This window comes from Athene cunicularia (genome assembly GCF_003259725.1).
Source record: "Athene cunicularia isolate RWA chromosome 1 unlocalized genomic scaffold, athCun1 chr1_part2, whole genome shotgun sequence".
Lineage (NCBI taxonomy): Eukaryota > Metazoa > Chordata > Aves > Strigiformes > Strigidae > Athene > Athene cunicularia.
In genome coordinates, this window is record NW_020799092.1 from 18,241,559 (window position 1) to 18,266,525 (window position 24,967).

The window sequence follows — 24,967 nt, forward strand, 5'->3', positions numbered from 1 at the left end:
AGGATCTTTAAGTATGTCCATCTAAGACATGAATCTATACAGAACTGGAAGGGAAAGATAAAGATGTAAGAACCTGAATAAACTTATAAGAGTAAAATAACAAGGAATAGGGAAATAAAATTCATATGTACGACTAAGTCTGTGGTGATCAAGCAGCAGAAACAGTATTTTCCAGCAGATTTTCTTCTGAACTGGCATCAAATGAAATCTATTTTCAAAAAGTAAAATCCACCAACACCTGGGTAAGTATCAGATAGCCTGGAGTAGTATAAGCAATACCCAGCCTCTGTGGGCAAATGCCAATCAGTGGGACTCCAGCAGTGTTGTGTATTTGGATGAATGGGACACTAATCTTCAGCTCTGCTAGCTGCTGCTCTTAACTGTGCTGTAAATCAAGTGGTGAGTTGGACACCTTTTTCCATAAAGGCATTTATTTCACTGAAAGATTTTCTTGAATGAAGTCCACAGCCTGGGGACAAAAGGTAGAGGACCAGAACTTGTCATTCACACTGTCACATGTTTCAGATTCAGACAATCCAGGAAAACAGTAGTTCACTAAAGTGGTCAGATACCACAGGAGCAGAGTGCCCTCAGCTCTCACCAAGGCAAGTGGGAGAGGGAGTGAAGAAGAACCACTGGCTTTTCTCAGGAGCATTCAGCATCTTGTAGTATTGAGCTGAATATCTGTAAGGAGCAGGAACAGACTGCAAGAAGCTCAGAGGTCTGGAGAAGATTACCTGAAGGCAGACACTGCTGGAATGGTAGGAAGGGTTTTCTTTGTATATTGGGAGGGAGCTGCGGGAACAGCTCAGAACGAGTAAGCATGCAATCTCACATCAAGATGCAGCATTCCTATAATGTTGCCATTGCACAGGAAAGATATACAGGAGTATGAAGGAGACTGTCAATGTGAGGACTTCAGTGTATGCTGTATATTGTGCTCTGTTTAGCATTGGTAGGATGGCGGGGAAAAAAATCTTAAAAGTGCTTGTAATATTCTACTGTCATAAAACCCTTGACATGATAGTATATGGTTTTCAGAGGAATCTTACAAATCTATCGCTTGAGGACTATTAGACAGAAGATCATTGCATACTTGTTGAAAGGAACAAATTCTTTACCTTTTTTTTTTTTTTCAGATAGGTTTTAAACATATGAAGATACAAGAAAATGGCAGTCAAGTCTGTCATTTTATTGTTACCCACCTCAGTTAAATACGATGGGTACAATGTATTTTACATAGTTTTCTGAGTGTTTATGTATATCTATATATGCCTCCTATATATGCATATACATCTATATATACACAATTGACATTAGTTATGTATATATGTTGTGAAAATTGTTAGGAAAAAGCAAGCTTAGTAGAAAATACCAATTTTAAAAGATGTGTTATTGGAATATACATCCTTTTCTCTGTGTTCAATCCTTTTTTTCTTTCTTGCAATATCACAATTCCTCCTTTTCTCAGTCCTTTCAGTGCCTGTTCTGCCTCAAACTAATATCTTCTATAATGTTTAATAGCTCTTTTTAATTTCAAGGTACTTTTTATGACTGTCTATATTTATTCTGCTGTTCTTTTCTTTATCTGTTTGTAAATTCATTTGTCTTCACCTTCTCCATTCTTTCATCATTGTCTCTGAAGCAGTTTTAAAGAGGGCTTTTTTGAGTCTTCCTTATCATAGCAATCATTAGGAGAAATCACAAGCTGAAAACAGGGAGGCAAAATATATATATAATCATAATTTAGAAGAATCATGTACCATGAGCGTTGGGTTGGCTTTGTGAAAATTGGTATAACTTGATCAACATGGTGGACTCTTGGACTTCTCAACTATGGTAGCACCTTTGACAACTCTGTGTATATTACTGAATTGGAGTCTCATCATGGGTGTCTGGATCCAGCATTGCAAGGGTGTGAATAATGTGAATATAGAACTCCCCAGGGCTAGTTTACAACATCCAAATTGAACCTCTTTCTGTGTTGATGTGGAGTAGACCAAACCTGTTGACACTGGAGAAATCAATTCCTAGTAATATATGATGCCAACTGGCTCTTGTGTGACATTTCAAGGGCAGTCCAATGACCTTGGCACTAGTTTTCCCTGGGACACTCTGTTTATCTGCCTTTAAATGGCCATTGCACCTGCAGATGATATGTTTTCACAGGTAGTAAATAGGCACTTCAGAGAGTCTCTGTTGGCTGAGGTTTTTGCCGATGTACCCATCCAGGACCATGCACAGGTACTAGAATAGTATTTTTATTACGCTGACAATAGCCAAGTCCAGGATTCTAGGAAATTCAGGGCAGCGATAGCTTTTTCCAGGAAATAAAGCCTTTGTGATTACATATCTGTCATCATCTACAGTTTTGGTCTTCTTTAATTTTATTTCTATGTTGCCTTTAGCTAAATGTGTCTTCTTCCTCTCTTTCTCCAATTATTTTTTCAAGATATCTCTTTTTCTGTCTCTCTTACTCAGAATTCTTCTCTGAATTTCTTCTCTCTTCCATGATGTGTTTTCTTCTCCTATACTTTCTCCCATGATGATTTTGTTTCATTTCTCTCTTCCAAATGTTCCTTTTGTCTCTTTCTTTACATCTTTTCAGGGCTGTGATCAGGCCCAAAGTAAAAAAACAACCTTATCTCCTCCTCTTCCTTTATCCATTTTCTTTCCTGTGAGCATCATGTATAGCTGTTCTTTGATCTAGATGCCCTCTTCCCATCTCTTTCCTCCCTGCAGTCTCCCTAAATATGGGTCCTCTAAATCTTTAAAGCCCAGCATCTATCTTTGCATACTTACTAACAGGAATTGCTAATCACTGACAAAATGCTCCATCTGTGTGAAAGTGGGTGTCTCTGATTAATTTTAAAGATGGATTCTCACAAGGTATATCGACAGATCTGTCTGAGGAATTGGTGGAGCCACCTTTTAACCTGGAAGGTACAGTATTCAACAAAGGCTACAAATCTTCTTTAATTAAAGAAAAACTCTTTTCATAAAAGTAAAGATAAATTTCTGAGAGTGACTTTTAGAGCCAACAGTCTACAGAATTTGCTGTAGTACATGTATAAGGGGAGGGGGAGGTGCTCAGGAAACAGTCATTGATTGCAAGTCCTCTTCTGCTAGAAGCTGAAAGAAGCAGCATGAAGGAGAACTTAATTCCTAAAAGTAAGACGCACAGTTATGAAAATGTACAAATGAATTGAGCTCTAAGTCTGCAGGACTCTCTAGTTTACAATGGTTCTCTTGTCTTCTGTACCAGTTTTATAATGCTGTCTTTATATGATGTGGAAAGTATTGATACTGACTTGCTACTGCATAAATCTGACTCCAGATGTCAAAGTACCAGCAGTGTTAAAGCAATCTATGTTTGGAGGACAGTGTGGAAAAGACAGTAACATTTGTAATTGAAGCTTTTCTGAAAGACTGCACTGTTATGATCACTCTATGGATTAGATGTGATTGTCCAGGGGTAGGACAAAAAATGTGAAAATGCTGTAATTATGTGAATAATTCTGACACAGCCTTCCTTTTTTTAAGGCACATTCAGAGATGGCATTTCATGGCAATTTGTAAATATTCTGTGTTTCTCTCATCCCTGTGCTCTCAGTAGTACTTTCAAGGATACTCAGTACTCGCTGAAAGTAATTGTAAACCCCACTTCTCTCCAAGAAAGCTGTTAAAGCAATGATGAGTTCTTTTGGAAATATACTCTATGTCCCCCTTGTTTTCAGTCAGCTGAATTTAAAAGTTAATCAGCTTTCTCTCTGGTACAATTAAATGATAGACACATTATAAAAACCATCTATTTTTCTAATATAAATATATAATCAGCAGGAAGCCTTTAAGGTTCGAAACATTCTTCCTATGTATGAAAGTGAATCAGTATGTTATAGCATAATTAGAAAAACAAGATAGAGGTATTAATTAGAATATAATGAATCTATTACTCTTCATTAATTTTCCTCATCCGTGCAGTGAATGTATTTATAATTCCTTATTCTTTTGATTCGTCCTCCCCTCCTCATTTCCCTAAACCAGCTGATGAATGGATCGTGGCTAACCCGGAGCTGACAGACAAAACGAAGTTTACTATCAGTGGCCTGCCGACTGGCTCAAAAATCCTTGTGAGAGTAAAAGCTGTGAATGCTGCTGGTGAAAGTGAGCCCAGGTACCACCCAGGGCCTATTTTAGTCAAGGAAGTGATAGGTAAGATTCTCCTGCCTACGCTCACCTACAAATACACTCTGCTTCCATACTTAGTTCTGGCTTTTGAAGGCTAATTTGTTGTTGGAAACTGATGATACAGCATTAGAAAGCCATTGTGCAGTGGATAGAAAGCATGAAATGTCTTCAAAATAATAATAATTCTTTTTATTTGTTTCAATTCTGAGCCTTTATTGCTCAGGCTTTCAAGGCTTTATTTTTCTGCAGAAGTTGAGCTTGATGTTGCTTTTTTTAAGTTGAGCTGAGTTTCTTTCCTATTCCTACCACCATAGTATTTGGTGTTACAAAAACCAATGGTGTGTTGAATGTAACATTGTGGGACCGAGAAATTTAAGATACCTTGGTCATTAGTCGCTTTTGGGAATTGTAGACCACACAGTCTCCTATTTATATTGAGGCCCACCAGTGCTGCCTCAGTTAGAAGAGAAGATAAATGTCAAACAGGAGTTTCTGACTTTTTTCAGAACCTCCAAAGATTCGTCTACCAAGACACTTAAAACAAACTTATACTCGAAGAGTTGGAGAAACTGTGAATCTCGTTATTCCTTTCCAGGTAAGAACTAAAAGCACTTACAGAAAAATATTTTTCTTATGCTTCTGCTTTTTAACTTATTTCTGTGTGACTTTGGTAGGCCAGTGAATTAACTTCAGCAGATGTGGAAGCACACTGAAGTACATAGATACCTGAAAGCTTTTGTTTTGATGTCTCAAAGAAATTAGTTAAGCCAATTAATGAATCGGGTAACTAATTTAGACTCATTTGTCATCTGTCATCCAAAGGACACTTACAAATCTTCACAGTAGACATTACATGTGAGATAATAGCTAGCCCAATGCAAAATGGTGACACTGGCAGTAGGTATATATGGTATCAAAGTGAGACTGTAGCACTTAATCATTTCCTTTTTGTGAGAGGAAAAGGGAGAGGAAGAGTGGGCAGAGTTTCACTCTCTCCTGTAGAAACTGCAACTTTTAAAACCTTGCAATCGCAGCTATAATACAACTGTTTTATAGCATGTTTTCCCACAGCGTTGTGTTAACCTTCATTCCCATACCTTTTACAAAGTGACTGTTTCTCTATCTGCAGGGTCCTTATTCTTCTGAATACAAGAATTACAGCAGAATTAATTTATATTTAATGTCTGTATTGGGTAAGCATAATCTGGCTTCTACAAGGCTGTTAAAAGCCTTATAAAAGCTTTATCAGCAATACACTGCAAGAGACACTGCTCTTAAGAAATTAAAGGAATATTGTACGGGTATTCTCTAAAATCAGGCATTTTAAAAAGTGTGAGATTACCCTTTTCAGACAGTATTTGCAAATTGTTTGCCTCTGGAAGGCAAATCCCCTGGTAAAGCAGGTGGAATTCACTCTGATTTAAGTACCTAAATAGGGCACTACTAGGCTCACAAAAATGGCACACAAAAGATGTCACCCCAGCCTGCCTAACACTATTCCAACTGCTTCTGCAGTGAAAGAGAGTTTGGTGTCCCTGGAGGTTTAATCTACTACTTTACTCTTTCACTGGCAGTGTAGAGAATGTAGGCACTTACAGAGGGTGAAATATTTTGCTCTGCATTTTCTGTTTGCTTCTTTTTTTTTTAAAGAAAACTGGAAATTGTCAAATTTAGCCAGAATTTGCAAATATTTTCAGTCTCCTGGGGGGGGGAATAAGAAGGTAAAAAAAAAAAGGGATGCATTTTAGGTGAATTAATATGATTGCATCTCAAATGCTGTATGATTTTAAAAAGAATTCACAGCTCATTCAGGACAGTTTTTATTTCCTTTTGGAAAAATGAGAAATAAACCCATTTTCTCTCCCTCCCTTTTCTCTCCCAAAATTATATACAAATTATTTCCTGGCTTCTTACAGGGAAAACCAAGGGCAAAAGTATCATGGCAGAAAAATGGTTCTCCAATAGACAAGAACCAAATCAACATCCGCAACACCGATAATGACACTATCATCTTCATCCGAAAGGCAGAGAGGAACCACTCTGGAGAATATAACATGAAAGTGGAAGTAGAGAACTTGGAGGACAAAGCTACAATAGATATTCAGATTGTTGGTATGTTTTGAGAAACAAAAATAAATGCATGCCAGAGAAGCAGACTCCGGGCATTCTAAGGCTATAGGAAAGCAGAGGAATCCCAAAGAGCATCTTTCTCAACAGTGATAGCTCTCCATGTCCAATTACTTGCCTATAGATTTGTGTCTCTAAGCAAACCTCCCTACACAAAGGCAGGTGCTTGCTGGGTCACGTCAGTCACTTTTCTTCACTGTTATGCTTTTCATGTTCTTGTCTATCTAGGATGCAAGCTTTTTCCCGTTGAGTGGTATCCATAGCCAGAAATGGTAGAAATTCATAGTAACTTTCTCGCAAGTATATTGTGGAAGAAATCCTAAATCTTGAAAGTAAATGAAAGTGGGAAAGACAGACCAGAAAACGCATTTACTTTTCATTTTTACCAATCTATTTCTTTACATAATAGACAAAACTGGTAGCATAGCCTTTATAATGATTGTCCAGTTCTGTCTTTAAGGAACACATCTTCAAATGGTTTTAACTTTCCCAAAATATCATGTCCTTATACAATCAAAGAGCATATGCATATTAGAAACCATACTCACAACGTGGTCAAGTTTTTCATAATTCTAACACGTCTTAACTTTGGAAAGTTTTATTTTGCAACCTCAGCTTTCTTTGACATTGGTTTTGGCAAGTGCATATTGTAAAAAAGAGAGAGAGAAATTAAAGTGGAAGATGTGTGTAGGAAAGAGAGAGATAGAGAAAGCAAACAGTGGAAAATGTCAGCTGCCATATTTTCATTACAGATCGCCCAGGCCCACCAGAGGTTGTAACTATTGAGGACGTCTGGGGAGAGAATGTAAATTTATCATGGAAGCCACCTAAAGATGATGGCAATGCTGCCATTACTGGGTACACTATTCAAAAAGCAGATAAGAAGAGTATGGTAAGTAATAGGGAGTTTAAAAGACTGATATACTCATGAATTCTCCCTTTTAAAAATAAAAAGTCTTACATGCTTAAATTGATGTAGGTGGACAAAGAACTGATTAGTCAGCGTTCAGAAAATCTGCAAGGCATCTCTAAAAATTCTAAATGTTTCCAGTTCACTGTATCTAAAGCCAATATATGGAAAAGATGAGGACTGAAAAGGAAAGGACAGGTCCCCTGTCTCTAAATTACTGTGCTAAAGAGAAAGCAACAACAGCAGTTTGTAGGGTCAAGTGTGTCATGGATGATATAAGTCATAGTTTCCCCACATTCTCTGTGGTGGTAAATTTTGCAATTCTGGCACAGCTGGCCTTCTACAGAGAACTGTTTTCTCAAAAGGCGCTTTGGCTTTAAAGATGCCCAAATACCAGCACAAACTATGGCACAGGGAACTCTGCACAAGTTCATCTTTAGAAAAGCAAGAGAACTGTGTAGGGCAGAGCAAAGAAAAGCAAACACATTGCTGCGGCCACATTGCACTTTATATTGCACTTTTAGCATTAACCTCTTTCATCTCAGTTTGTTATTTAGGTGGTGTGTACTAGGATAGAATTCACATGTCCTGTTACTGCTGCAAGACTAAAGCATTAAAACCCACCTGAGCCTTTAGATATCAGAGGACCACCAGTATAAAATTACATTTCTTATGAACACTCAACCTGTGGAACAGGGGGTAGATCAGAGCACTGGTCTCTTGTGAGTACATTACTGCAGGCTAGTATATGCTACTACTTTCCCCTTACGTACTACTTTTCTTATCTGCAGCAGTACCTCCTCTGTCAGCAGTGTGGACTAGGAATGAAGGAGCCTGCCTTGCCTTGCACAATACAACTTTTGTAATATTTCCTAAAACAAACCCTCCCAGCTAACAGCACCTAACAATTCAGCAGGGTTCACTTTCCATTCAGCCTTCACTGCTCAGCAGTGAGCTCTGTAGTATTCTCATGTCATTAATTATTGTTAGCATCACAAGTTTTTAATTCATAAACTTTCCCTTAGAAGAAAAATCTTGCTCCCACAAGCTTGATGACTCTTTCAGGCTTTTACTGGGTGAAAGGTGCAGGGTGTTGCAGGGCAGCTTATTCTCTGTGTTTGCACCTTTCAGGAATGGTTCACAGTAATGGAGCACTACCACCGCACCAGTGCCACCATCAACGAGCTCGTCATAGGCAACGAGTACTACTTCCGGATCTTCGCTGAAAACATTTGCGGCCTCAGTGAGGATGCTACAATGACCAAAGAGAGCGCTTTGATTGCAAAGGATGGTTAGCTAATTCTCCATTCCTTGTCAAAAGGGAAGGGGTGTGTTCAAGAGGTTGGAAGGTGATTAGAGGTAAAGGCCATATCTCTACAGGTGGAGCTGGACAAATTCTGATTCTTGCCGTCAGAAATCCTGACATTTCAGAAACTGTCAGTTTAAAATTTTTTTTAGAAATTACCCCTTTATGGAAGGGAAATTCTGCAGGAGAGCTGAGCACGCACACGACCAACGTGATCAAGCAATGCCTGTTTATTACAACTAATTCAGCCCTTTTATAACGTTCTCCCGCACACGTGAGTAACCCGCAGTACAAGTCCTCAAGAATGGACAGTCAATTTAGCCCGCAATTTAAACCTTCTTATGATTGGATAAAAGTGCCACATCAGCCTTGCCAGGCACCTACCTTGTGGAACTTCCTCTTCCGTCCCAACCCCTTCTGGGGGTTGTTTGTCTCGTCGAGTTTCTCCCCCCTCAGTCAGGGTCACATCCTTATCACATTCTTGCTCGGCTGAGGCTCTTCTCAGTCTTGTTCTCACGCAGGATTGCTCACATGGCCATTCTCTCGCAGAAAGCCCTCTAGAATCCCAACAAAATTCTACAAACGGTGGTGTAAAGGAAGAAAATCAAACCAGATCACCTCAGTTTGTCTGAAAGGAGGAATACATGACTGCCATCATGCAGAGGACAGATAGACCCAGACAGCCAGGCCTAAGGACTGAAGGTCCAGGTTACTGGACCCCACTTCCATTATTAAAAAGAAAACTACCTCTCTTTTAGAAATGGGGCCATGAACAAAAGAATGGCTATAGGAATTACTTTTCATCACTGCTTACTTGCCCTTGCCATGACAGCAAGTATCAGGCCAAAACTGCCCTGAAGTCAGTATGAGAGCTTCGATCAGGTTTCAGTGAAGCAAAGGTGTAAACGTGCACAGGAATAGATGTCAGTCTGTCCAACTGTTCTAAATGCCAGCTGAGTTTGTGGGTAAAGATCATTTATTGATGGTAATCTCCAGTGCAGAGCAGAGATAAAGTGGAAGTGAGAAACTAGATTTCACTACCATTTTTTTCTTGTACAGAAACTACATCCATTCGCGTATCTGTATGGTTAGTGCACTGTATGAGGCAGAAAGAAAAATGGATTTTCAGATACAGAGCCAGTTTTTAATCAGAACAAACTGTGAAAATTAATTGGCAACAGAGTGAACAAGTCTTGTCAAGCCAGGCATCCCACAGTATGTCAGCCAGGAACTGTAACATTCAGGGCATGCATGCAAAGACACAGAATAAATATGTATTATTTTGTATACCATCTACTCGGGAATCAAAGAGAAGCTCTCAGATATCTACACTATAGCATGACCAAGGCCTCTGGTCACTTTGCAGGCTCACTTCCAGCCTCCCATACAAGTGCAATTACTAGAATCACATTGGTACTTAAATCAGTACAGGTTAGAACGGACCCTCTGTAGCTGTTTAAGATGCTTGGGTATTTCACTACACACCAACACTCTTTTTATAAATGTTTTATTTTCATTTCATAGGTAAAGTCTACAAATACCCAGTTTACGAAGATTTTGACTTCAGTGAACGGCCATTGTTTACTCAGCCTCTAGTCAACACGTTTGCTGTAGCTGGTTACAACGCTACTTTGAATTGCAGTGTTCGGGGCAACCCCAAGGTACAGCATAGCTCATAACAGCATCCCTTAAAACACAAGAAAGTTTAACCTGGCAATAAAAACTGTAATCACTTTTTTACTATTTGTCTCATTCACAAGCCAGGCTGAAGGCAAAAGGAGTGGTGTGGGCTCTGAAGAATACAAAAAAGGACCTACTTACCTGTGTTGTAGGCATTATGATAGTTACTAAATCCACAAATAACTCAATGAAAGAGCAGAACCTCAGGAAAAGGCTGGGCTATACTGGGACTGGCACTGACAACAGCTGTAGAGTTAATGTGTCAGTAAGGTTGTTACTAAACTAAAGCCATAATTATTCTGTAAAATGTTAATTATGCTTTAAGTAAGCACATTGTAGGAATATTCTGGGGATCACACCGGTCCTCAGACCTGCTGTGCAATGCATCTTCCAGTTTCTTTTGAGTCTTTTTGTGATTTATTTTCTCTTGTGAGAAACTGAACTGACCAAGGAAAAAGAGAACTCAAAAATGTTTAAGAACACGTTTGCTGTTCACTCTTCATCTTCACAGTTTCTGACTGTGCAAATAACAGTGAAAAAACATGCTTTTCTTATTGACTTAATCGGATGTCAAAAGCTATTGCTCAGATGTTTGCTGTCATTACACAGCATGTCTTATATTGATAACAGGCTTCTATTTATGACTTTAATTATGTGATAGGGGCCACACTGAAATATCATGCTTAAAAACAGATGCATGATGCAGATTTTATTTATGTTTGAGTTCAGAATTACAGTTTCTATCACTACTTTATTTTGTATAATTTCTGGATTACTCAGATTAACTGAACATCACAGAAAGTGATAAAACAGTTAAGTTCATAGGTTTGTACATGTGGGCTTTCTTTTGTTTTTACCACAGCCCAAAATAACCTGGCTGAAAAACAAAGTCGTCATAATGAATGACCCAAAGTACCGAATGTTCAGCAATCAAGGGGTCTGTACCTTGGAGATCCGCAAACCCAGCCCCTATGATGGCGGTACTTACACCTGCCAAGCAGTCAATCAGCTTGGAGAGGCAGAAGTTGATTGCAAACTGGAAGTAAAAGGTAAGGCTTTTAAAACATTACAAATGCCCTGTTTGTCTGAACACCATCCACATAGGAGTCAAAAGTATGCAAGGCAAATGCAAAAGGGAGTTCAAACAAGTTTTTTAACTTTCCCGGATGAAAATGATAACTTGCTTAGGACAAAATAAACTATATTGGTTGCTTTGTTTTCTTTTCAAGGACCAATATGCTGTGCTTATGTTACATTATCTTTTTTACCCCCATGCTGATTCTTCAGTGATTGCAAGAACTTTTCCACAAGTGACCAAATGGTAGACTGTAATTCTTGGGGCTATGCCACTTACCTGAGAAACTCCAGTAAAACTCAGCCATAGAGCTATTTGGGAAAGCATTAAGAAAATCATCGTGAATGAGACAGATCTCTGAAGAAAATGGCAAGGTGAAAAAGATAGAAGGAAGAAAGATTAGTCCAGGGCACACTTTCTCTGCTTTAAAATTATTTATTAAACACACCAAACTTTTGCTTCCAAGGAGGTTTGTTAGCAAAATCATATAGCAAAAAGCAGTATTGTGCCCAAAGACACAATCTAGTTGAAACATAAATTGCTGTATTTGCTTTAAGAACAAAGTATTCAAAACTATGGGTTTTGCAAATATAGGGAAAAAAGACAAAGTAGGGTAGCCTTCTATAATTGAAGACATATCTTCAGTTTCATTAATAGATAAATTTTATGAATTCCAGGTAGTTTAGCACTGGCTGGTATATCCTGAATGGCAATAGAATTTGGATTGGGCTACTAATGAATAACCACAGGACCATATTTTTCAGAAAATTACTTCCTAGGAAAAGATGGGGTCATATTTAGCTGGACTAACTCCCACCAAAGACTTTTTGCTTCAATTGTGGAATAAACTCATTATTTCTGAAAAAAATAATCTGAGATTATAAGGAAGGAAAGCTGCCTAAAGCCATCTGTTAGGAAGTGTCTAACTCAGGTATTTAGAGGGAATTTAGGATAGCTGAATATGGCCTTAATTATGTTATTTCCATCATGGTAGTCTATAATGAAAACCATAAGTTAATATCCTTAAGGATTGTATTGTGTTTAGTTTGGATTTCAATTTCTGTTTTCTGTATTTTCTGATGTATCTTCTCCCACAGCTCAAATCTGCTAGCAAGAAGCCATTGCAATAAATGTTTGGTCTGTGAAGTTGAACATCTAACTAATATAATGAAAATATGCATATTTTATGCATATTATATTATATTATTTTATGCATATTATAATGTAATGAAAGTATTCGTTTTTTATTTGTAAGATATTGTGTTTAAAAGGCGATGTCCTCATCCTCGAAGTATGATTGTTTTCCTTAATCACAAGCAAATTTTATTTAACAGCACAACAGAAGTCTTCACTGTCTGAGAAGGTTGCTTCATCTAGTTTTTATACTGAAATGCCAAGCTAGTTTCCTATTTCATTAAACTCCCAAAGTCACCGAGCCCTAAGTTTTTATGCATATTTACTTTCAGTTGTAACTTTTTTGTTCTCAGTGCTTTGCTCATAGTACAACCAAATACCATATTTTAAATACAAGAAGCTGTTTATTTTTGTCCTTTGTTTTACAAAGAATTTTTTAAATATAATGAGCAGAATACTGTGAAACATTTTTAAGATAAGAAATAATTTAACTAATATCTCTGCATTTTAGGAAGTCCAAAATCCAAACATTGCCATGGGTTACACATTATTCTTCAATAATTCCCTTGCCAGCTGTTGTGAAATATAGATGCTTCTGTTGATCTTGGAACTTTTTTTCACTGAATATCAGGATGAATTAGTTTGTTGGTTTTGAAACATAATACAAACACTTCATCATCCAGGCTTTCTTTTAATATGCAACAGTTGTTGCATATCAAGAAATTGTTCACCATCAGTGGAAGCTGCTTTATGGTAGAGTTTTTAAGAGAGAAATGTGGAGAGTTTTTTGCCTTTGATCAATATTGTTGGTGAATTCAATTTCATGCATTTATGGACATTATGGACTGATACCTGAAATAGGCTGGGAATGCTTAGGTTCTTCTCCAGTCAATTAGAAAAAAAAAAAAAAAAATCATCTAGGAAAAAAACTACAGTTCTGTTCATTAAAGTGGTCACTAGGTACAGCTGAGATGATGTCCCTGATGATTTCTGATGACAAATGTTTATTTAACTTTTATAGGTCCAGCTTTCTGAGTAGTGTTCTGAAATAGAGAGCACATAATACACTGTGTTCACAGGCTGCCAGACCTGTCCCATCCACACCTGATTCTTTCCATAATGGCTGTCTTTAAAGATTGAAACAAAAAAAAATTGTGTCTGGCAACATGGCAGCAAACATTTAGGGTAGACAACAGTCAGAGCAGTGAAGCACTGAGCAGATTTCCTGCAGAGGTCATAGAGCCGTTGATACCAAGAGACTTTAAGAGCAGCTTAGACGCATGACTGCAGCACAACTTGTTAGGATTATGATATGCACCAAGTGACATCTCAAGATTGCTTCTAGTTCTATGAGCCTGAGATTTTGACTCAGTTTTTAACATTGCTGACATACCCTAGCACCTCAGTCAGATCAAGTATCCCCCAATCATTCATCCCACAGGAAACCTTGGACAAATGCATGGGCTTTGCATCATGTCCTGAGGATTGTACTAATCATCCTATCAGCTGGTTGCAGCACTTCCTACAGTCTCAGTTCCTCTGGCACCTTATCTTGGGGTTGCAGTTGAACATACCTTTGCTACAGTGAGAATGAGCCTGTAAGAATTCCTTCCTTTAGACAAGACTTAGTTCATCCTTCTCCACTTTTAAACAAAAGCTCTCACAACTATTGACTGCAAAAGGCTTGTAGCGTAGACATTTCTAGACTCAAAAAGCCTTCTTTCTTCTCAAAGGAAGTAATATTTACTTTAAAAAATCAACTGAAGAAACAGAACACTATGCCACAGACATCTTGCTCAGAGCAGTACTTCAGTTTTGCATCACCCCTGGAAGAAGTCCTGAACAATGCAGGCTGTTAGGATCCCACCTAGGCTGTTTGTTGTTTCTCTCTTCTTAGCTATGTGATGGGCTGCTTCATTAATCTAAATCCCACCTCCCCTAGTTAGTGGTTGGTTTCTGAACCCAATTTCATATCCACCATCAGCTGGTGCAGTACCACTTCCTCCCACCAAGCCTGGTATTGTGGTTCCCAACAGTTTGGGCTGTTGAGCGGTCACCCTTGCTGAGATTCCTCTCTCCAACCTGGCAGGTTTAGCCATTACTTTAGACTCCTTTTTTGAAGACTGCTTAGACTAGCAACTTGTAGGGCTTAGGCAGAGGACAGCTGTTGTAAGGGTTCAGTCCTGACACTCTTAACATGACTGGCAGCTCAACTGATGATTTCAAAGGGAATAGGATTAAGTGAATACAGCAGCTGTAGCTTGGCAAACCCAGGCAGGCTCAGGGTTTGCTATATAATACAGACAAATGCAAATTAGTATCAAACACCCAGACCATAAAAATGTAATTATATCTTAATTCTGTCTTCTATTGATTTATACGTTGAATTATCATTCTCCTAAATTTCCCAGCCTGTTTGTTAATTTAGGAGGGCTCTTCAGATGACTGCTCATCACACTGATGCAGAGCAAAGACTTACAGATTTCTGACTTATTGGAAATGGATTGTAGTGTGTGTGTGTGTGTGTGTGTGTGTGTGTGTGTTTGTGTATTTGGTGAGATACAGTTGAATGTTTGAATGTTGCCTGAACAAGATCAACAGACTCAATGCTATGCTACCCATCTGGTGAATGTCCTAGCGACAGTGCTGTTATTACAGATCTGTGGATAGTAAGTCATGCTAAGGAGCTCTATGCCATGCAACAGTATATATTGTAGTAAGTGAATTTTCTTTATGTTGGCTAAAATTTCTTTTATACATCTGTTTATGTGGTATTGGAGATCTCAAATTTATCATGCATACATATATATATATGCTCAGTCCTAGGAATGTCATAGAATGACTCACGGAAGAGTTTAGGTTTTCTGATTTTGCACAGTATTTAAACAACTGAGTAGCTATGAATAGTCTGGCTATGAATACTATCAGTATGCTACAGTTTTCTACTTTTTTAGCCATTTTCTTACATTATTTTAGGTGTAAAATTAAAATTTAGTTGTTAGTAAATTTAATGCTCGTTTCCTGAAAAACACAATAATAAAACCAATAAACTTATTCTGTCCTCAAGAAAAGTTTTTCATGTACTGATGTTATTTCAGATAGACAGTACTTCATTATTCTGTTTTAAGTTTTGCTAAGTGAACCTAAAGATGGGAGTTATATTAGCTGCTCATTACAACTGCATGTACAATGGCTTTTTTTGGTAAATATAAGCATGCAGTAAAAAGTCACATAATAGATCTTCGAGAAAAGAATAACTCTACTTATGTATCTTGAAAGATGATACACAGAATCTCATGATACATGTTTGATATTCATCTCACTACAAAAAATAATTTATATATCTTCTAAGTTTGTTGAGGTAGATCCCAAAATCTGGCTGTAAATCTCCCATAACAAGAAGTAATGATTCCTTATCAGCTTCACTGAGGTCAGTGAAAAGATTCAGATAAAATGCCATGCTTCTTTTATCACGAAACAAGTATTTTTCCAGAATGTTTGTCTTAAGACCGAAATCAAGGTTGGTGATCACCCCATTAGGTTGATGATAGCAAAGATGCTGTATGAGAAATATTTGGGAAGAATTTCAAATGCGAATAAATACCACTATAAATATTCTAATTCTGCAGTGATATATCATGGAGTAATTAACCCAGGAGAACCAATCTTCTTGGCGGGGAATAATCAGGTTTATAATAAGCATACTCCTCTGGACATTCCATTTCATTCCCTTCCTCTCTTTCCACATGCAAACGCATTTTCTTGCATGCCAAGTGTGTATTTATTTGCTTTTTCAGATTAAACTACCTGGTGTCTCATGGCATACAATGTCTATGTCACATGAGCAAAGAAGGCCAAACTAATCAAGAATATGGGTATTTAGCATCAGAGTTGCAAAGGTTTTAGACATATTTCTGCTATGCCACTGGGCATAGAACTAGCTGTACCTATAAAGAATTTATTTAATGACTGTGACTACCTTTAACCAGAACACTTAGACCTTTCCATGAGATAGAAATTTGGATCTCAAAAAAACAGCTCTCAGTTTGTAGAACTACTGAAAGAATAGAAGTATCATGAAGTCATTTGCTGTGCTTAAAAGTAATTCTTCTTTGTAGATTAGACTTTAGTTATAAATTAGTGCTCAGAATGTTAATCCATGCCTGAGCTTAACCTACAGAATCTAAGGATGAAATCTTGATCCAACTGAAAAATTTTTGCTTACAAGCCTATAATTTTACTTCATATTCTCTAGAACTTATTTTAAATTCAAGTTCAGTGGGATTCAGAGAATTTGGCTTTTTCTATAGAAATGTGTTTGCTTGTAACCTTGGCCAAATCCAGAATATTGACAATGCAGTTTTAAAATGACAGAGATGCCCAGAAATGAGTCTGTAGTATATTATGCATCAAAATTTTCTATTTCAAACCTAAAACATGTTAAGAAACCAGGCTAGATAATATTCCTGTAGTTTAAGTATTAAGATATTTTAATTAAAAGGCTACAATAGGTACAAAGTTGAGTGCTTTTATATACATACACATATATAAAGTGTATATACATGGGTGTTTTATAGAGTCAAAATGTTTAATTAAAGGTAAGGGCTCCTATAGAGTAAATATCATGTTTAAGTAATGTAAATGTGGTTATGTGACAAAGTACATACTTTAGTGCACAGGTATGTAATTAGACTGTACTTGATTATTTTGCCTTATAGCATTTCAACATACATACATATATATATATATGCTTCAGTGTTATGTGTGTGCTTTTTTTCCCTGGTGGAAAACTATATATATATATATATATGTTTCAGCTTCTTTGAAGCTAAGTTTGGAAACATTTATCATAAATGTCAGTTGCATAATTTGGTTCCAATCTATACTTTAGACTAATTACAGGATTTATAGTTACTTGTACATATTAATATAGCTTTTACATATTAATGATAATTTTGAAGTGGAACTGGATCCCTACCTTTTACTCTTCATGTGCTTCTATTCCTACATATTTTACATGACTAAGGATTAAAACATCATCTTGACATAATTGTAATCGTAATTTCACTCAACATTTTCTTTCTACTTTTGTGTTTGTGATTAAATTGTTACTTCTCTTTCTCTCTCTCCCTTAGTTACACAGTAAGGATTTTTGAATGTATATTGTCATCTAAGGTAAGCTTTCATATGGTTCTTGCATATGAAGCTTATGTCTGGTTACACGTCATACAATGTCTGCCTAGTATGGCATGATTTTCATTATTTCACTTAATGAAAATGTTTCTTTTTAAATTAGTAGCATGATAGTATTAATGCATATAAATCCAGATTCTTATAATAATTGCTTGTTATGGTAATTCCTCTTAGTGGTACATCACACTACCTTTCACACACATTTCAACGGAGTTTAACAGTGCATGAGTTAGCATGATTAATTAGCATGAATAAAAAGCAAGTAATAGAAGAGCATTTTGCATTGCAGTCAGGAATATTTCTCTACATAAATGAAATATTTATTCCACAATTTCATTTTAAAAAGAATGATTCGTATCACAACTTGCACTACATAAGTTGTTTTTTTTTTTTTTTTTTTTTTTTGTCTGTATTGTGCATCTACCTAAGGTCAGGAGTGAACAGTTCTGCAACAATGACAGTGTTAAATGAGATCGTCCAGTCTCATAATCACTAGTAACTAATAGCACTTTAACTGGATAATCCTTGTGTTAATAAAGGTTATCAATTCCTAAAATCTGTACTCAGGACAAATCTGTAAGTATCAGCTCAGTTGCATTTAGCTGAAGCATTCAGGGACAGTGATGGAATGTACTTTTGCTTTAAAGCTTTTGGTGTGTTCCAGAAAAGGCTCAGAAGGTAAGTGCAGTTATTAGTGCGTGGTTTTGCAACTTGCAGAACAGAATACTCATACAGATTTGTAAGAGGAATAGTAATGATATGTAGCTTTCTTACAACAAATGCCACCCTTTACCTTGAGAAAGGGCAGACTAATGCTTTTAGCAAAATATTTATCTTTTTCCCACTATTCCTTCCAAATGCCATTTGATTTCAATGAAATTTAACAGAAATATCCATATGTTTAGTTTCCATGACATTTTTTTCAATGGCATGAAATTTCACTCCTAATTTAGATTATTTGTATTAAATAACTGCTTCTACATCAGTGGGATCTGGGGTGCCCTGGCTGGTGTGACACTACATACATGTTCTTCTGAGCACTGAAATAAGTATTTTGTATTGGATTGCTAAAATTATTAAATGTACCTCAAAAATCTTTTGCCTGTCCCTTTTTTTCCAGAATGCCAAAGAAAATATTACTTACAATGGCTTTCTTATACGTCGAGGTTTCTAATATATCAGTAATTTAGAATAGCTTTGGTTCAGTTTTTTACTCACAGTGGCTAAGCCACATTCATAAAGCACATAGGCCTAAAAGGCTGCGAATGGTACTTCTGATACCTGTTCAGTGAATACAGACTCCAACCATCATAAAACTGGAACGTGAGGAGGGGGGAAAAGAAATTAAAAAAAAAAAAAAAAAAGTTTACTTTCACGGAGACAGGAAACAAAGTTTTGGTGGGGCTGGAGGAAATGCTAAATAGAAAAGGTCCCTATTTGTCAGCGGGGCTGTGAGGATGGACGCTCCCTGATGCAGCTCAGGAAGATGCTGGCCACAAGTGTGGAGTAAATTTGCCCTATGGATTGGTGCAGGATCTCCTGCAGCTTTGAGATCACATACCAATAGCTTCAAGTCCTGGGAAAACTCTAGAGCTTTCAGGGGGGGTAAGCATCTGGATCCAAGGTGGTATATTTTTTATTCAAAAGTGAATCCAAAATCATTCTTCAGAATTCCCCAGGAGATGAAAGCTTTGACGTTCATCACCTCTCTCTGGAGTCTAAAGGCACATATATCTAAAATCCTGGCTTTTTTTTCATATGATTCTTTTACATATGTCATTCCACCTGTTATTTCCCAGCAATGTGGTAAATATCTTGCTAAATGCTTATAAAACATTGTAAGACCCGACACTAGAATAATTTTAATGTCTCTGCATGTTTTCCACAACTCATCATAGTCAGGTGTTTTCTACCTTGTTCCCTCTGGGCTGAATTCCATCTGTGACTATTCTCCACCCAGCCTGCTGGAAATCCAGGAGGGTTATTTGAGGTGAAGCTTATCATAGACTATTGCATGGGCTGAGATAAATGACTGAATATATGGCATCCTAGAAATGAAATTCACCCTGTGCAAGAGGTCAATAAAGTTCTGTATCATACAGACATTAAATAATTGTTAATTCTTGTGCTGCACTTTTGAACAGGGATGAATTTTATAACACATCTCAAAATGAAGTATGCAATAGGGACTGACCAAATATTTGTCGCTTACACCAGAAAATAAAGTACAAAGCTGTTGCTCCAGGGTCCTTCAACCTGAAGACTGTCTTATTCCTTGTTTGCAGGTGGGCTTTCACTCTTCAGACTATTGATGGATGGAGTGCCTCCGCATATCATTAATTCATATATGCGTGAAGTACAGGCAGACAAAACTGAGCGGAAGTGAGAGCCCGTCCCCAGTGTTTCCTCCCACTGCGCTCGAAGTTGGTAGCAGAATTACAGCATTTTAGTTCTTGCAATGACAGAAGAAACGTGTGATTGGGGATTTTCTTTTCTTTTCTTTTCTTTTTTTTTTTTTAATTTTTTTTTTCTTATTTGTTGTTTTGTTTTCCCTACCTGCTCTTACTGAAAAGAAAGAATACGCATGGATTGCTTTGGGGTTGAAAAATTAAATGAACTGAAGACAACACACGTTTCGTTATGTTCAGCTTTATTTTCTGTTTGATATTGTGTTCTGGTTTTTAATGAGGAAAGAGGAGAAGCCATGTAATAAACATGAGGAGGCAGTCAGTTTGTACTCGGTGGTACAAAGCATTCTTTCTCAGATGAAAGTACATGTATCAGCCAGTAGCTGTGCAATAAGGCCCCTGGAATACATACCTCTGATAAAGTATCTTATCCACCTGAGAATTGTTTAACAAATATGGTTTTACTATAACATAATGAATACATATGTACTTAATGATCATTTAAGCTGAACATATCTTCCTTTAGAAGTTTTGATTTCCTAAGTCAAATTCATCAGTCTCTCAACTGAACTGAAATTGTTTTATTTAATGTACAATAAACATGAGGTGTTTAAGATCTATCAAGTTCTTGTTTACTATCTTCTTAGTTTTTTTCTGTCTCATCTTACCACATTTCTCATTTAATTTCCATATACTGTAAAGCAGGAACTTGAGCCCACCACACTGAGGGGAAACTAGTATCAGCAGTTACCTAACCCAAGGGCTTACGCTTTAAGGTACATGACACAGAATGTGAGTGAAAATAAATGCTATAGATACATGCAATTTTGTATCCATATGTATTCAATATTTAAAATATTATGCCAACTATGACAGCTTTCATCATTCTGGATCAGCAATTCATGGAGCTCTTGTAGGTATCATAGCAGAAAAGGGACTCAGACCATATCCCTAGTGAGTTTACTGTGAAAGTCAAAAATGCCTTGGATAAGGTGAAATGACTACATTACTTTTCTGACTCTAACGTCATTAATCTTCAAGTATTTCAGGAGTGGGGGTGATTGCCTATAAGTCACTAGCAAACTCTTAAGCATGTGAGATACTAGGTCACACACAATTTGGCCAGGTTGTCAATTCCCTATTGCCCTGTCATTCATTTACCTGTTCTCACTCTAGCTGTATAGATAGAGTCAGTTATGTGTTTACCGACTAATGACTGATCTCCAGTTATGGTTTATAAAGGTCTACTTAGACCAGTGGTACATCACAACATGGTGATTTGAAATCAGTGCATTTTCAGATATTCAGCAATCAGTAATTATGCAATAATAAAAGAATGTGTTACTATGAACCGCCACTGCTGAACTGGTGTTTCTGCAGTTGAATTACCACTTTGGGGATCTCTGAATGCATTTTCTCACTTTGTTCTGTGAGTCTTACTTGCTTTGCAATCCTCCTTCTTTCTGTCTTTTCTTTGTGATTTCTTCTGGGCTGCCATCTGTGCGAGGAAACAATTCTCCATTCAGTGATCCTGGACACGCCTCCACCTGCATTTCACCCTGCTCCTGCCAAAATCAGTTATCTCCTACACATTCATTCACACCTATGTATGAGAGAAAGCAACACACCTACTAAGAAGAAAATTTCATAAAGGATTAATAATTTCTCTTTATTCTGTATCTCACCACTGAATCGGGACTCCATCTGTTTTGAAGCACAGAAGGCAGTGGCAAAGGGTCCGTTTGAACTGATCTGCCACGCAGGTTTAAGCATTTAAGCACATGGCCCTCATTAAAAATGTTACCAGTCTGTTGAGATACATTATAGTCAGCACCAAAAGCTACAGTTAGTGTGAGTTTCTGTTTTTCAGTAAACCGAAAGGGATGTGTGTAAACATCTGCACTTCATATGCAATGATGCTTACAGCTTCAAGCTTATATATCTACCTGCCTCCTCAGCCTTAATATACCATACATAATAACCTGGCAGCCAGCACAAATCTCAGTTTCTGTAGGCTCTCTGCTGACGGAATTAGCGACTCTAATTTCTAGCAGATGCCAGCAGTGTTAAAAGACAAGCTGAACTAAGCTACTTTTCATTGTGTGAACTGTAAGCATTACATTTAGATGCCCTTAATTCCTCCCCAGTTGCATTGCCCAGCATTTGCCACTGTCTGTCCCTCGGGCTCAAGTTGTGTCACGCCAATAGGAAGTACTGGGTATTGGGGTGTGGGTGGAATTGAGATGAGTGGGCATGCATGTGCTATAAATTCATACTTTCACTCACTATGCTGACCAGCCAAGCCTCTGGATTAAAAATTAATTGAAAATTACTTTGAGAGGAATGATAGGATGGGGTGGGATAGGAAAGGGATTTCTAGTAGGTCCAAAACAGGCTGCAGCACCTTAAATAGAGAACAACAAAAGATAAAGTTTTGATTTATGATGATTTGCCTAATGTGATTCTCCAGGGATGGTGTTTGATAGATGAAATAAAGTGACCAAAACCACAGCATTAAGAAAATACTAATGAAATCTGCAGTTAGTACCAGCTTGGGAGAATAAAGATGTACCAAAGACAACAAAAACTATGGGCAAAACAACCTAGAGAGTAGAAGCAGCAGAGTATCGTGCTGTAGAAAATATGGCCCAATGCTCCCAAGAATAAATTTTTCCGAAGTCAGCTCATATGGAATTTCCAGGAAATTAGTGGACCTGAAAGAGACCTAGGAGTAACAGAGGACAGCAAATAAAACCTGGTCATATGAGATAAAGTAACAGCAAAACACAAATCTCCAGAAGTGAAACTAGTAGTGCTTTTATGGCATATGGTTGTGTTCCCTGAAGTCTCATAATAATGTGAAACCACTTTAAGACCTCACCTAGTTGCATTATTCATGTTATCTGCTATGTACACTCTCTATCAACAAGTATGTGCTGAGGTTATAGTTCAGTAGCACCTGTAATAAGGTTTTTCTTTTTTTGCACACTTCCACATATCTGGCAGGAATTTTTCTGAAAGCTCTGCCTTGGTGTTCAGTGTCACTTAACACAGGTCAAGGAATAAGAAGGCAGACCAAAACATGGATACACAGACAGATAGACACACAGAGAAAGAAGAATCAAAGTTAATTAGAAAAAGAGGTTTATTTTTAAGGAAGCCAGAGAAAAAGATTTTGTCTTCTCTTGGCTTGCTCTCCTTGTCCATGGAAGGGCACTGGCATATAAATGTTACTGTTGTATAAACACAGATCCATTCTCAAATTGTTGTATGTGGAGCTTGATAAAGGCATTGTAGTTACCTATTTGCCTTGAAAGATCATAGCTAGCACCAGTCCATTTTTCCCTCACTGAAAATAATCTCACAAATGTAGAGAGGGAAGGAGAAAAAATACATGCAAATCTTCCAAAGAATGTTTAAATTGGGATATGCTGTTTTTAAGGAGGTCTTTATTGAGAGTCAGAAATTTTAAAAAATAGTCCTTTTATTAAAAATATGTTTCAAGCTTCCTGTACTTCCTTCTAGGGGGAAGAGTACAATATTGCTACCTTTTACAGAACATTGTGGAGGGAGACTTACTTTACAAATGTCTTTTGTTGCATATTGAGATCATCTGGAGCAAAAGGCATTCTATTTTAAGCACAGTGTGCTTACTGTCACTTGATTTTCATGGCCTGCTTTCCTGACTGACAAGTAAAGCTGCTGCTTTGCTGAAGCAGCGAGCATTTGAAAGCAAAACTGTATCCTGAATACTGAGGAAGTGCTGGAAGTCTAAACACACTGGACTTTATATTCCATGTTCTCTTGTTCTATGCTCTGTTGCTGAATACTTTTTAAATTAAAACAAACCCTTCCCCAAGCTCAGTGATAAATTCAGTAGGGGATTTCTTTCTTCCTCTACTCATGCAGCTCTCTTTTTACACCACTTACTTTCCCTCCACTTCTTTTCCTAGTTTATCTTCTCTTCCTCTTGGTATCACAAAGAGCTTCGGCAATCTCTCCATTAATGCCAGTACCATTATGTTAATCAACCACAATAATGCACAGGGTTTTAAAAGAAACAGTTTTACTTTTTCCCGGTGATTCCAGTGGACTGCGGATCTGGCTGGTTGTGAATCTAACTGTCACGTTTCCCTTTTGCCATTCCCTGGTTGGCTGTTATTACATTTTTCTTTATTATATTATGTATTACCCGCTCTTTTGCTGGCAGTTCCTCTCTTCTCTGTTTTGGCTCCTAATCACAACTGCTTTATCAGACTGTATTTAGCATTCTGTAAATGAAATCAGCTGATGAACGACATGGCACTTGGGATGCACATATCACGTCAAGGGATTTTGAAACCACTCTTTTGCAAATGTCAAGCATTCCTGACCCCTGCAGTAGAGAAACCTACTCAGAACCATATTGACTTTATCAGGCAAAATGAATCAGCTCACTTTGACTAACGGGAAACAGCTCTGTCCAGGAAACTCTTGTGTCTGGCCAGAAAGCTGCAGCATCTGATTTAAAATGGAATAACTTTAACAAAGGTACTCGATTCTAAGAAGATGTCATTTGGATGTATAATACATGTTAGAGGTTGTATTTTACACTTTCTACTGCATCTTTCATACAGCTACACAGTGCTCACCTTTCCTTGGCCACATTCAGAAAGCGTTTATGTTCCTAGAGATTCAGGGATACATCTGAAGTCCTCCACACGACCAATTCAAACAATCTGAGATGCTACAATTTCTGAAACGGTGTATTTGTTTTGAAGTGCCTTCTGTAAGCGGGTCAAGGCGGTGAAGCAAGTCCTGTGTAACGCAGTGTCCAGGTGCCCCACAACATAAGACCACCACTCCCCGGGGGCAGCGGGGATTATCCCCCTGCAGACATGGCTGTGGTGTCCTGCTGTCCAAGCCCTGTCTTTATGCCTTGCTCTAGCCAAAAAAAAAAAAAAAAA

At 37.6% G+C, this 24,967-nt stretch overlaps 1 protein-coding gene across 4 annotated transcripts in view; it reads left to right on the forward strand.

Annotated features, from left to right (window-relative positions):
* The window catches only part of MYBPC1 (myosin binding protein C, slow type), a 77,185-nt gene extending 57,000 nt beyond the window's left edge, over positions 1–20,185 (forward strand). For 2 of the 4 annotated variants that reach the window (XM_026868630.1, XM_026868632.1), the window contains 10 exons: positions 4,045–4,212; positions 4,695–4,783; positions 6,105–6,300; positions 7,068–7,207; positions 8,357–8,516; positions 10,056–10,192; positions 11,074–11,260; positions 16,050–16,108; positions 17,556–17,595; positions 19,899–20,006. In XM_026868630.1, the coding sequence (XP_026724431.1) occupies positions 4,045–4,212; positions 4,695–4,783; positions 6,105–6,300; positions 7,068–7,207; positions 8,357–8,516; positions 10,056–10,192; positions 11,074–11,260; positions 16,050–16,108; positions 17,556–17,576 (1,157 nt within the window). In that variant the 3' untranslated portion in view covers positions 17,577–17,595; positions 19,899–20,006. Of the gene's footprint in view, positions 1–2,874; positions 2,944–4,044; positions 4,213–4,694; positions 4,784–6,104; positions 6,301–7,067; positions 7,208–8,356; positions 8,517–10,055; positions 10,193–11,073; positions 11,261–16,049; positions 16,109–17,555; positions 17,596–19,898 lie in introns of all 4 variants that reach the window. The other 2 variants (XM_026868629.1, XM_026868631.1) reach the window with 2 other exon arrangements.
* Positions 20,186–24,967: the final 4,782 nt, after the last annotated feature.